Below are 14099 nucleotides of genomic sequence, written 5' to 3' on the forward strand. Positions count from 1 at the left end.
AATAAATGTAGTTTTCTTTATACGGCTGATTTTACCAATAATAACTCAGAGAACTTAACACAATTTTAAAACAAATCCTCACAACACCCCTGTGAGGTAGGTATTTCTTATACCTACTTTACAAATCTGGAATCAACGTCAGAGCAAGGCATAACACCATCAAGAGTCATAAATCAAGAATTTTGGTTTTCTTATAAGACAGACTGTACTTATCAGATACTGAGTTCTGACAATATGCCAATAAAGACAAATACTCAAATAGTCTGTTTTTCTCCAGAAAACAACTCTATGTGGGATCAGGAACATAAGGAAAATTTTAAGCTGATCCAAGAGGAAAATGTCTGTTTAATATTTGCTTGCTACATTGATGAAAGTGCACATAGCATTGCCAGTTTTCACAAGCTTGGTAATCATCATGCAAACCACATTACATTATTAAGATACTGGCTAAGATTATAGCTCCATTTTGCAGATGATTTAGTCTAAATCAAGGAGTTTAGCTGGAAGAAATTTATTTAGACACAGTAGATTTTCTTAGTGAGGAATCATATCTTAAAAAAATAGACTCAGGGCACAGTCTTAGGCCTGTGAAAGGTATTTTTAAAAATACCCGTTGAATAAATGAAAAAATAAAACTGGGTTCAGTCCTCATACCCCTATTCACTTGCTCTTTGGCTCTTTGGAGCCAAGCTTTTGGGTTTTTTTTTTTTTTTTTTTGCAAAATGAAGTTAACATTCTTCTACTTCCTGAAACAGAATGTTATAAGATTAAGGAAAGAACATTTGCTTTGAATTCCTAACATTAAAAGGAAGCACATGAATAAGAATAAAAACACAGTTAATCACTCTTTTCTTAACTGCGAACACACATAGATATACTATTGCTTGAAATTAGTTTTCATCATGGCCAAGTGGCCACAGCAAATCTTACCATTTCTCTAGACTCTGCCCTGAATTGCTGCTGTACCCCCCAACCTTTATACGTCCCTAATTCCCACCCATTAGCTACACATTTCCCATGTCAAGGACTAATGACTGGGCAAGTAGGAAAAAATATCTAAGAGGAAAACCAGGAAAATTGTTATCTGAATGAGAACAATAAAATTTTACTTGAAGGTGGCTAGTGAGTTTATCCTGAATAGCCTAAGATACATGACATCAGTGTTAATATTTGTGTACCTGTATTTTGAAGATTTCTTTACTGGGCCTTTTTTATTGTATACATTTTTGTAATCCAAGTTTCTTTTAAGGTACTTTGAGCTGATATTTAATCTAATCCGACAAAATCACTTTGGCACAAAACAGAGGCGTTGGTGACAGTTAATGTCAACTGCATCTGGAGTACGATCTCCTAAGTAATCAAGTGTGGCACAGACACATATGAGATGAAATCTTCGAGGGCAGTATGAGTTTGAATAATTGCTTCAATGATTTGGTAGAAAAAAGCTTAAGGCTGGATGAAGTTCTGACACATTTGTTTTAACCACCTCAACAAATCTGATCCTATATCCCCAGCTAGCTGTTTTTGCTCTCCACACACATCAATCTCCACCCTAGAAGGCTTTGCTCACTTTTTTTAAGGCAGAAACTCAACTGCTAACCTGCTCTCCAAAGTTCCCCTCACATCACTCTGTAATTCACCAAAACTCACTGTTTACCCAGAGAAAACCTTTGCATCCCTAGAACTAGCTGTGCTGCTCTTTGAGTGCACTCCTGACTGAACACTGATGCTGTTGAGTATGTCAGGAAGCGTCCTCAGAAGCGTTCAGTCAGGAGTGCACACCAAGAGTTTTTACAAGTGGTTAAATTCTAAACCTCACAGACCAATTTATTAGATTTATTAAAATATTTGTGAGACTTAGAATTTAACAGCAGGGCAAGATACAAAAAAGATGAGGTTATTTTGGAGCCTGTCTTTTGTCGGCTGTGCCTAGTATTTGAAATTAAAAAATTTCAGGAACAATTTAGATCCATTCTTTGTGGTGGAGTTAGACCAGCTATTTCCCGGAAGAAAAGAGAAAGATAATTTATCATTCCATCAACTTTAGCTTTTCTTCTTTAGCTCTGTAAGTTCCACCATTATAAAAGGGAGTTAAGTTTACTCACAGAGGGAAATCTATAATGATGGTTTTAAACATGGTTCTAGAACACTGAATGTGTCCAATCTGCTGGCTTGAGAGCCCGAAAAAAGTGAAAACTTATTTCTTCAAGCCATTTTTAGAAAATTAACATCAACCCAGGCTACCTTGAAAATCCTCTGACACTGAGGGTAGAAAGATGATTTGTATTGTATCATTATCCTCTTTAAACTCATATAAACCTGTGGTGGTAAAAATCTCAAACTGCTTTAAGGTCTTTAAGAAAACACTCTAAGGTGACAAGGCTGGGGTGTCAGTCAGTGCAGGTCTATGTGAACCTTCCTCTCTGTGTGCTTCTCTGTGCCAGTGTAGCCTACTGTTCTCTCTCTAAATTTTTTATGTCTCTCTGACCCTTTTCCCTTTATTTTTTCATTAAAAATGAGGTATGCGCAATGCTGAGAAATGTCGTATGTTACAGAGCTAGTAAGTAAAAGGTAATCTTAAAGTTATGCATGACTTGGTATGCATTAAAATAACTATTAATTTCCTTAATGGCAGAAAATATTTTGAAATAATCCTTTATAGGGGCTTAATTCATGTGAAATAGTCAAAAGTGGTCATCTGGAATATTCTTTAAAACAGATTTCATTTACTTATATATTGTTTGATTTTACTGGCTCTATAATCCAGAATACTGTAGAAATTCTATAATTATTCACTCTAAAGTTTTCATATTTCTACAGTCATTTCTAAATTGTGATTTAACTTATGGAAAGTTTGCAGCCCTAACTGAAGATTACATTTTAATAACCATGTATTAATATGTCATAATAAGATCTAATATATACAATTTTAAAACTACGGGTAAATGGTACAAAAGAAAAAAAAGTCAATAGAACTTGAGGAAAATAATTTATGAATTAAAAAATGCCATGTGAATTTGCTTTTTCAGAACTGGTATAAAAATTCTGAAGAAGCTGCTATTCAACTAGGATAGTATCCACATTTTCTTGTGTGAGCTCCGGCTGTAAGGCACAAGACGAGTCTAAGTGGTCTTGCGACAAGCGAGAGCTTTTCACGGGGACATCAGACCAGCTGTCGCAACATGGCTGAAATCTCTGGGCCAGTGCATTACCAAACCTTTGGCACTGGTTGTATCTGTAAGATTTACCTTTGTGTGTATACATGTGTTCCAGCAATTGGCTCTTTCGGAGAAATTTATGACCACAGATGGTACAGCTGATTTTTCTTTTCCTTGAAAAAGAAAAATTACAGTTTAATTCTACTGGCTCCGTGTCTTTGGAGATCAAAGACACTTGACTGATCTGCAAAGGCTCTGTGGTGCCTCGGTTTGAGTGGTCAGGCTGCTGTTCATTCTCCTTGACAATGAAGGAGCTGAGCCTGGGGCATTCAGGAACCTCGCTATTTTCACTGAGGGGATGTACTTCACCAAGGTCATTACTTTCCAGAATGGAGGCTGGGACACCAAATGGGAGGGATCCAGACACGTGTGTATGGAGGTGTTGCCTGAGGTTATTACGGGAATCAAAACGTTCCCCACAATAATGGCATAAGTGTATTTTGATACTGCTTTCGGTGAAAGTGGGGCCTGTCACCTCTGAAGAGGGTGAGGTGTGACTCTGGGAGATCACAGATTCTGGGTCACATCTCTCCTGCTTGACAGACACTGGGGGCTTCTGGTGCTCCTCCAAGGCCTGGGCCGCAGGATGGGCCCTCTGCTGGTCTGCAGTGCCATCGTCCAGCCCAATTGCAAGAGAGAGCTGCAACTGGGGGTGGTCACTCTGGGCAGCAGCTCTGTTTCCACTGTTACTGGGAGGAGCTTCTTTGACCTCCAGCCCATGTTTGACAGCTGTTTTTTGGGTCGTTGAGATCTGAATGCCATACAGATTTGAGGACTGTACAGTCTCTGGTGAGAATACCTGATTCATCTCAGTCGCGATATGAGAGAGGTAGTCAGCGTGAAGAAATCGAATCCCTTCCTCCAAACGACTATGATCCACAATCTGTTTTGGCCCTTTCCCCGTATACATAATGTGCAACAAATAGCTGAATATGTCGGGTTGGATGTCAGTTGGTTGTATTTTTATGCATTCACTGTTAAAAACAAAAAACAGACCCACACAAAATGAAACACAACCTAGTTGGCTTTTTAGTTAACACATCTAATTTTAGGCTACAGTAATTCCTTCCTAAGAAGTTCAAACTTAGCAGTCTGCCTGGATGAAACATAAGAATGAAAGCTTAAATGTTTATTTTATGGCCCAGTAACAGCAATTCCTGTATTCAATCTACTATGAGGAATCTAGCAGAAAGTTAGAAAATATAGACAGATATTCTGGTTAGTTCAACATTTATCAAGTGCCTCCTAAGTGCCATGGACTATGCTAAGTGCCATGGACTATGCTAAGTGCCATGGACTATGCTAAGTGCCATGGACTATGCTAAGTGCCAGGGAGTAGAGAAAGGAATAAAACAGGTAACTTGCTCCTAAAGAAATTGGTAATACTTAGAATTTAAATTACACTAACATTATTTTAGCTTCCAAAAGATGCTAACATATCTATTCTTTAAATCACAAATGACTACACCTGTAACTTTGAACAGTTCTAAAATAACCCCAAGCCCAATTTTTACATAGGAATCTAGAATTTGGGTAATAGATAGGAATGACTGTGTAACAAGAAATCATGAAACGCCCTGAAACATTATGATAGAGACAATCGAAGGGAAATATTAGATGTCAAGAGCAATGAGCTGGTCAATGGACTTACCTTCCCTGAAGCAGAAGTCTGTGTGTCAGTGCCTCAGCGTGCACTGGGTGTCAGTATGCTGGCCCTCCCCTTCTTTAGTCCTGACATCTCAGGATTCCCTCGTCCTCCCTTGGAGTCCACTCTTAGCTCTGACACCACCCTACCACACACACACTGACATGGTCTGTGGTAGGGGTTTTGTATCAGCACAGAATTCTGTACTGAGAACTTTCAGATGCTTAATAGAAAGAAATCACACAGCAGACCTGTCACCTGTATATCTCCTGGATTTAGTTTTGCATTATGCCTGGCACACAACAGGTACACTGAGGGCTGCTCTCAGAGGAGACTGATCTGAAGGTAGTGTTTCTAATAAGGTGAAGGTAGTCTACATTGACAGGTCAGAGAGGAAATTCTTTGGCATAGCAAAAAAGGTCACCCAGGACCAGTGGCCCCTACCCTCACCCTAACTCTCCTCTTTGTGCCACACATTCCAATCATGCTGGTCTGCTCAGTTTTCTGAATGTGCTGTCCTGGTTTATATCTGTATAGGTTTTCATGAATTTTTCCCCCTTTACCTGCTATGCACACTCTTGCTCTCCTCTACAACATCTGGAAAACTCCTCTTGATCCTTCAGGCTCTCTAAATAGGGCTGCTAACACCCTAGTCTACATTGTACCTACTTCTATTATGGACTTCTAGTCATTATTAGTGGAACCCTAGTGGCGCAGTGGTTAAGAGGTCAACTACTAACCAAAAGGTCAGCTGTTGAAATCCACCAGCTACTCCTTGGAAACCTTATGGGGCAGTTCTAGTCTATCCTGTCCAGTCGCTGAGTTGGGTTTTTATTAATTATTAATAATAGCATCAGCTAATGGCACAAAGTTCTGTTTTAGGCATTTAAATTTAATTTTCACAATATCCATTTTACAGTCAAGGAAACGGAGACACAGAGAGGTAAACTACATTGCAATTATTTATTTTACATGTATTAACTCTCTACTAAATGATGAATTTCTTGGGGGCAGGGAGTATAACTTACCTGTTTCTGGGCTCTAGCACAGTGCCCAGCACTCAAGTGCTTCATAAATATTTTAATGAATGTTTACATATATATATATACACACACACACACACATTTGTACATGTATGTGTGTGTATATATATATATACACACACACACACACACACATAATGGAGGCTAGACTCCCAGTTATTTCATTAAGGCCGTTTAAAGAAAACATATGGTTTTCTGTCACTTTTAACCTAGTATGAATTAAAAGGCTCTTCACCAAAAGCTCAGAATCTGAATACCAGTTTCCTGCTCTCCCTACATACCCACCGTGTGGGGGTAACCCAATTTCAAAAAATCAAATAAAAAACTTTTTGAGGGAATAGCTGAAACAAAATGACTTTTGAGCTCTACTATGGAATGTAAGGTGTCCAGAATTATGACACTGAAACCTTGCTACAGAAGTAGTATGGAAGAGAAGTCAACAACTTAATGATTAAGCCCACAGACCTTTAGCTTTAGACAGATCTGCATTTGAGTCCAACTTATTAGCTGTACAATCCTGCATGGGTAAGTTACTTAACAACTCAGTCTCAGTTTCCTTTTCTCTAAAATAGGGGTAACAGTAGTATTTACATTATAGGGTAAATACTCAGTGCTTGGGTAATAGACCTTTAATACACTTTAAAAAAAACTTTAGCTATTATTATTATCATTCTTATCTTCCACTATGGATCCTGTACACTCAAATGTTTCTTTACAGATGTGCCAAAAAATAATTATAATTTTTTTTATTTCTTAAATTGATCTATAACAACAAAAAATCCCCAAAATGATGTTATAATGGGCTCATACATATCGCAATATCAAAAATTCTTCTGATTTACAAAAACATATCCTTACCTTGTTTGGTGAATAAATATCATCTTGAAATAGTTAGAAAAAGCAGCCAGCACTGCTCTGTGGGCTTTGAAGTAAACATCTCCAATGGCAACGGTGCAATCACACAGAAAACCAAATTCTCGCTGCATGTTCAGTTGCTGCAGAAGGACAAGGCTATGGCTAGCAGTGTCCATTGTGGCTCTGTGAAAAAGAACAATAGAGGTTTTTTTGTTTGTTTAGTTTTGTTTCAATTTGGCTGCAGTTCACATAAACCTATAAAGTAGCAAAAAAAAAAAAAAAAACCAAGGAGACCTAAATTTAAATGCAATTATATCTAATAGTTTGCAGTACTGTTAATTTTACCCCAAACCTAGTTAATGTTAAATGCCGCAGTTACCACAAACTTCGCTGACCATAAAATGACCTTTCTTCACCTGGTAAGAGAGAGCTTGGTATGAGAGACACAGGAACAAAAGGAGGGCCTGCCCTTTTCTAGCTATATGACTACAACATTTCTCATCTGTTTTCTCTCTGGAAAAATGGGAAGGAGATACTGATCTCTACCTTGAAGTTAAAATGAGCTTACTTACGTGAAAAGCACATTGTAAACTTGCAAACTACAATTCAAATGTTAGCTATAAATGTTAACAATGTAACAGGGTGCCCTGGCTGGGCTACAGCTGTCACTACTCCCTAGGGATCCTGTGTGCTCATGGGAGGGGCCCTGGCCTGCAAACTATCACAGAATGTTTGGGGAACTTAGCAGTCACAGTAAGTTCAGGAACCCTTAAAATAGATGCCAAGCCAACGCCCCTGATTTACATGGGGGCTCAGGAGCCTTATGGAAAAGAACCTGAGTCCTGATCTTAACTAGCTTCAGACACGTACAAACATGGAGGTCTCCAAAGTAAGCTGAATGCAGGATGGGACAACTGGGTTTCGGGGAGGGGGGAAGGTCATGCATAGGCAAGAACGTGCAGAAGAATTCTGGTTGAGCCGCCAATGGAGCAGCAAGGCCTGGACATTGAAGAGTGCCATGATTCCAGGCAGGTAGGAGGCTGTACTTCCCCACCTTCCCCACCCTAACTGTGCAGAGAGCCCTGGTGCTTGAAGGAGAAGGTGGCTGTGGTATAAAGGGCATTGCGGGGTGGCTGGGAGAACCTCCTATGAAAGAGCAGATCCTGAAAAGACAGCGAGGCTTCCTTACTTGCCAGAGAGACCAAAGTCTAAGGAGATCAGCTGTCTGGAGATGGGCAGTAGCTTGAGCAGCAGACAGCTGAGTGATCCATTACATAATAAAAATAGCTATACTAATACTTTATAGTGCTTAATATGTATCAGGCAAGGAGCCCTGGTGACCCAGTGCTTAAGTGCTCAGCTGCTAACTGGAAAGGTCAGCGGTTCGAACCCACCAGCCGCTCCACAGGAAAAAGACGTGGTAGTCTGCTTCCATAAAGATCACAGCCTTGGAAACCCTGTGAGGCAGCTCTACTCTGTCCTACGGGTCACTATGAGTCAGAATCCACTTGATGGCAGTGAGTTTGGCTTGGGATGTACCAGGCACTGTTCACTCATTTAACTCTCAATACAATCCTACTTGAAAGAGAATATTAAATGCATTTTACAGATGAAGAAACTCAATCAGCACAGATAAGTAATTTACCCAAGGTGACACCGCAGAGCAGGGGATTCAAACCCGTGCACTCTGGCTCCAGACCCAAATTTCTTCCCTCCCCAACTCCCAGAGGGAACATGACCTTACATAGCACCCACAAACTGGAAGAAGCTACAGAACAGTCAGGTTACAGATAAAGGCACCTCTGGGAAGCCTCAGGAATATTTGGAATCAAGGAGAAATCTGGGTTTCCTGCTGGCTAAGCAAATGTGAGACATCAAAACATCATGCTTATTAGTGGGTGAAGTCTAGAATATAGTTGGTGAAGATAATAGTAATTATTACTGATAAAAATGCTAAATCTATTTTTTATTAAAACCTGCATATTTGATGTACTGATTGTTCCTCATCTCCAAGATATATTATTAAGAGAAAAAAGCAAAGTGTGAAATTGTATAGAGAAGACTATTATTTATGTAAAAGGAACAGTTATTTTTTTTAAAAGGTGGGGGAGGAATTGTTTATGTACATACCTCTGGAAAGATTCAAAGAAACCACTAAAATGTTCACTTCTGGGAGGACAGCTGGGGAGTAGGTGGTCAAGGGCGAATGGGGAACTATACTGTTTGAACTTTTAAAACCTTTTTATTGAAGTTTAATATCATAAATACATACCTACATATACCCCCTTTTCCCTCTTCATTTTTAAAATTATGAAATATTTCAGACACATAGGTACAGAGAACAATGTAACAAACCCCCACCCACCCAACCACTATTCAGCACAGAAAGTCAATATTACAAACATAGTGGAAACCCCTTGGCCTGTCTCCCTCATTCTGTCCTCCCACTCACCCTGCCTCCAAAGACAACCACCATCCTGAATTTGGTTTTATGATTCCCTTGTACATCATCACATTCTTTCTGCATATGCATATATCCCTAAACAAAGTATAGTATCCTTCTGCATGTTTAACAACTTTATATAATTAATATTATACTTTAGGAATCTTGCAACTTGTCTTCTTTTAAAACTCTACATTCATTCATTACTTTTAAGAACCCTATATATTCAAACATAATAGCTTCCCCACCCTCCTCCAATTAAAACAAAACTCTGACCCTTACCATCCCCCTTTAGCAGCTTTCAAGCAGCACTAAAATAAGAATAATAAGAACAAAATCTACAGAGAATTGATCCCATGTTCTAAGAATATAAACAAAAACCCAAATTGTGGGTATTGTTCCAAGAGGCCATTTAACTAAGAGATCACTACTTACTGTATTTACCACACTCTCTGAATTCTAACACCATCAATTTACAGGGAGATTAAAAATACAAAATAAAACTCTAACAGAAATTTCAGTATATAAAAAAAGTATCTTAGAATCAGTGAAATAGCTCAAATGGAAGTACCTTAAATTAGCCTTACAAATTGTCTCAAAAAACAACCAACCAACCATCCCTCAGATCATGAACATTTTCTCCAGTTCTTCCTATATGTAGTAATCCATTAGTATAATGAATCATTGAGCCTTATAGAAATGAGAAACGGCAGACTAAAGAAGTTGTACATATAAGAATCTCGTGGTTAATGGTCTATGAGTAACAGTGATTCTTCACTTATTCAACATTTTTGAGAGAAATTTAATAAAGAAAAAATACTTGAAAGCATGCATTGTGCAAAGCACAGGGATAGGAAAAAAAAATCAGACACAGGTCCTGCACTCAAGAAGATTACAGGCTAATAGGGGAGATAAAACATAGTAATTACAATATGAAGTCAAAAGTGATAAGTGCCATAAAAGCAGTTCAGAGAACACACTGAGGGGGAAATAAATAACAGGTGACCCAGCGGAAAAAAAGGCATTTGCACGGACTTAGATGAAAAGGCAGAAAATGAGCACAGCTTCCAGGCAGAAAAAATAGAATGAGTAAAAGTATAGGGAGGAGTATAAATATATAGGTAATAGAACTATCCAGTTTGGCATGGAATAAAAACAAAAGAAGAAGGAAATAATGAGATGGGGTTAGCTCACAGAGGGTACTGAATGTAAGACTAGAAGTTCCTCTAGTTCTGTTCAGAATTGAGAACTATGTAAGACGTTTCAGTAAGAACAGCATGATAATTACTTATTTTATGGGAGGGAGAATAGCAATAGTAGTTATAGCTCAGACTCTGGATTTAAATTCCAGCTCTACCACTTACTAGCTGTGTGATCTTAACAAGATACTTAACTCTCTGGGTCTCAGTTTCTTCATTTATCAAGTAACTACTTTATGGGTTGTCCTATGGAGTTAATAAGATAATGTACACAAAAGCACTTAGAACAGTGGGGGATAACTTGTTCAATAAATACAAGTTATCATCATCACCACCAACCCCAGATCATAGGGCTGTGATTCAAGATTACTATAGCAGCAATATATTAAGAAGATCAGCAAGGGAAAGGTATGGAGAAAGACCAACAAGGGGGCTACTGCAATATTCAAGTAATGACAGTGGGAATGAAGGAGGAGCTGCAAGAAATACACCAGATGTAGAACTCACGTGACTTGGTAGCAGATGGGTATGATCAGCTACAGAGATAAAGTCAAAGGTGAGTCTCAGAATTCCAACCTACTCATATGGAAGAATCCATTCATTCCTTCAACTCATATTTGCAGAGAAACTGCCCTGTGCTAGGTGTTGCTATAAAGGTAGGGTCCCAAAATGCCAGAAAAGAGGCACAGAAACTGGCTTGGTAGACAGAAGTTCTATTTTGGACGTAGCGAGTTTGAGATGTCTATCCCCCGGACACTTACACAGAAATGTTTAGTGATCATTGAAAGCAATATACAGGATTGGGGATCTAGAGAGGGAAGGGTTGGAGAGAGAAGAGGCCTCTGAAATGATAAAGTCACAAAGAATGGATGGGACTATAGAGCGAAATGAGTGGGAAAAAAAGCTAAGAATGAATCATTGGAAAACACAGAAAAGACACAGTAAGAGAAAACAGGAGACATCAGAAAACACTGCCACTTGAGGGCAAGAGAAAGGAAGGCAGGCAAGAACTTGGGAGGAGGCAAAGATGGTATAAAATGCTACAGAGAAACACAGGAATGAGGCCCATTGCAAACACGCTCAATTGTGGTGAATAAGAAGTTTCTGGAGACCTCTGACAACAGCTCAGGAATATAATGAGGGCAAAATATCTGACTGCAAGGGGTTTTTAGAAGCAAAGGTCATGAAGGGAAGGCACAGATAAAATAGGACATTGAGGGTACTGCAGATCAAAGGGAGACTTTTAGGCTGAAGGGGAGCAGAGCCTAGGAAGAAAAGCTAAAAGGGATGCAATCGTAAGTGTAAGTGCAGCAGCTTTTCTGATAATGAAAAGGAGATGGCTGAGGTGGGGAGAGGGAATTTGTGAGTACTCTTTTAGATGGTACTGACTGATTTACAAAATCTGAAGTCCATCTATTTGCAGAGAGAAGATGAGTTTAGGCTTTGAAAAAAAAAAAAAAAAGGAAAGAAACCTGGAGTAATAATCTCTGACATAACATGACATTTATGGAGAATTTTCATATACATTAATTTCTCTTCTTCAGATTCAATAATTTCTATTAATCTTAAAGTTCACTCTTCCATTATTTCTAATCTGTTGTTAAACCCATTCAGTGATATTTTTTATTTCAGGTAGTGTATTTTCAGTTCTAAAATTTCCGTTTCATTCTTTAAAAATTTTTTTCTCTGCTGAGAGTTTCCATTTGTTTACGTACTACATGCTTCTTTTGCTTTACATTTCTGAGCACTGTTACAGTAGTCGCTTTAAGTATTCTCTAAATCCAACCTCTGGATCATCTTGGTGTCAGTCTCCATTGATTAGGGTGATGGTTTCCTGTTTTTTCATATGTCTAGTAATTTTGGCTTATATCCTAGACATTGTGATTAATAAAGACTCTAGATTCTGTAAAATTCCTCTAAAGATTGTTGATTTCTTTTCTTTTAAGCATACAATTAACTTGATTGGACTTAAAACTTGAAGTTCTACCCCCCACCCCCACCCCTGCAGTGGGCAGCAGCTGAAATCTCTGTTCCTTTTTTTTTTTTTTAAGCCTTAGCTGCCCTCTTTGAGGGTGTTCCACACGTGTGTAGTTCAGCCAGGAGTTGAAAAGAGATTTGAGCAGAGATTATTCTCAGTATTTGGGGTACCCACAGGTCCTTTGTAGGATTTCCCCCCTCACTTTCCAGGTATGTGGTCACTCTAAACTCTGTCATCTTTTCTTTAAGCAAGTAAAACTGCAGGTTATTATCCTACTTTTAGCCATAACCTCATGTCACCAACCAGGGTGCCCTCAGGCTATAAGTCATAAAAATAGAAACATACACAGTCCTGTTTCCTTCTTCAAAGTGTAGACCTCACTACCGTTTCTGCCTACTTTTTGCCACTCTGCAATGCCTTCCGGTAGTTAAAAAAAATTTTTTTTTCAAGTTTATAGTTTTTATCTATGGGAGAATTGTCCTGATGAGAATTACTCAGCCATTATTCTTTATCGACAGTTCTAAAAAGTTTTTGTCTCAAGATTTATTTACATAAAAAAAGGACTGCAAAGAGCTATTGTTTATATGGGTTATATTTACTGATATTTATATTAGAAATTAAAAGTGAAAAGTTTTAAAAATATTTACTAATTCATTTAAAATAACAATAAACCCAACATAAATTTTTTTTTCTCCTAGAAAGAAATTGTTTAAAAAAAAGTGACAAGACTAGCATCGCTTTACATTTTTGTAAGCCTCTTCAGTATCTGGCTTAAAAATACACGGCTGGATTCTTGTATCTGCTTCTGCATTCAGTCTGCTGCCATGAGTTATTTTGGTTAAAGAATATGAAAACCGGGCCTTGCAAAAGGCAGAACCTTGAAGACCCAATGAAAGAGTTTCAGGAATCTCCAGAGTTCCTTGGACCACACTTTGAGAACCACTGCCCTACACTATCTTTTTTATCCTATGAGGTAGCAGAGCAGGTATTATGAGCTCCATTTTATTGTTAAAGAGCCACAGGCTCCAAGAAGGCAGGAAAGTCAGACAACTAGTATTAAATGGTGCTGCTAGTACTTTAAATTTGACTTCAAGCTTAGTGCCCTTGTACAAAACCTCCATCTATACCTTTTAACATACATATTGACAGTAGATTTTGCAAATCTGTTGAATCAAGTTTATACAATGAAACAAATTCAGATCTGTTAAAAAAACAATATGTTCATTCAAAGTTATTTGCATAATAAATCTTCTATGTTTTAAGGCAACACAACCACATTTTACCTCATCAATATCTCCACTCCATTACAGCATTACTAAGAACATTTTCTAATGCAACCTACTTTGCAAATTATAAGCTAGGCTTTACGTAGAGCCTTTGTTTATCATTTCTTTGACCATCAATTTTATTTTCTCTAGTATATGGAATAGCCCAATGTTTTCTATGCATACAGAAGGATCTTAGAACTTACATTTGAGAATTTCTGGTGAAAATTTTAAGATGTGAGAAAGGCTGCGGTAAAATAATTTATCATTTTGTTATGTTTACAAATACTAGAGCCACATTTTAAGAGTACCATACTTTAAAAAGATCTACCTGTTATCAAAGTGATGTTTATATTGTAATAGGTTTAGCTTTGATAGTTAAGAGAGACTATGAAACCCTTATTTGCTTTCTGGACTACAGTAACTTTGGATTAGTTCTAAGTGAAGTAAGAT

At 38.1% G+C, this 14099-nt stretch overlaps 1 protein-coding gene across 15 annotated transcripts in view; it reads right to left on the minus strand.

Annotated features, from left to right (window-relative positions):
• Positions 1–14099, minus strand: part of ZBTB25 (zinc finger and BTB domain containing 25) — a 33735-nt gene that overhangs the window by 15158 nt on the left and 4478 nt on the right. For 12 of the 15 annotated variants that reach the window (XR_010323175.1, XM_064292591.1, XM_064292589.1 and 9 more), the window contains exons 2-3: positions 6765–6944; positions 3249–4192 (exon numbers count right to left, since the gene is read on the minus strand). Coding sequence is in view for 14 of the 15 variants with exons in the window: in XM_064292591.1 (XP_064148661.1) it covers positions 3249–4192; positions 6765–6937 (1117 nt within the window). In the remaining variant the exon portion in view is untranslated. The other 3 variants (XM_023546240.2, XM_023546239.2, XM_064292581.1) reach the window with 3 other exon arrangements.

Source organism: Loxodonta africana, chromosome 10 (assembly GCF_030014295.1).
Source record: "Loxodonta africana isolate mLoxAfr1 chromosome 10, mLoxAfr1.hap2, whole genome shotgun sequence".
In the NCBI taxonomy this organism is placed as follows: Eukaryota; Metazoa; Chordata; class Mammalia; order Proboscidea; family Elephantidae; genus Loxodonta; species Loxodonta africana.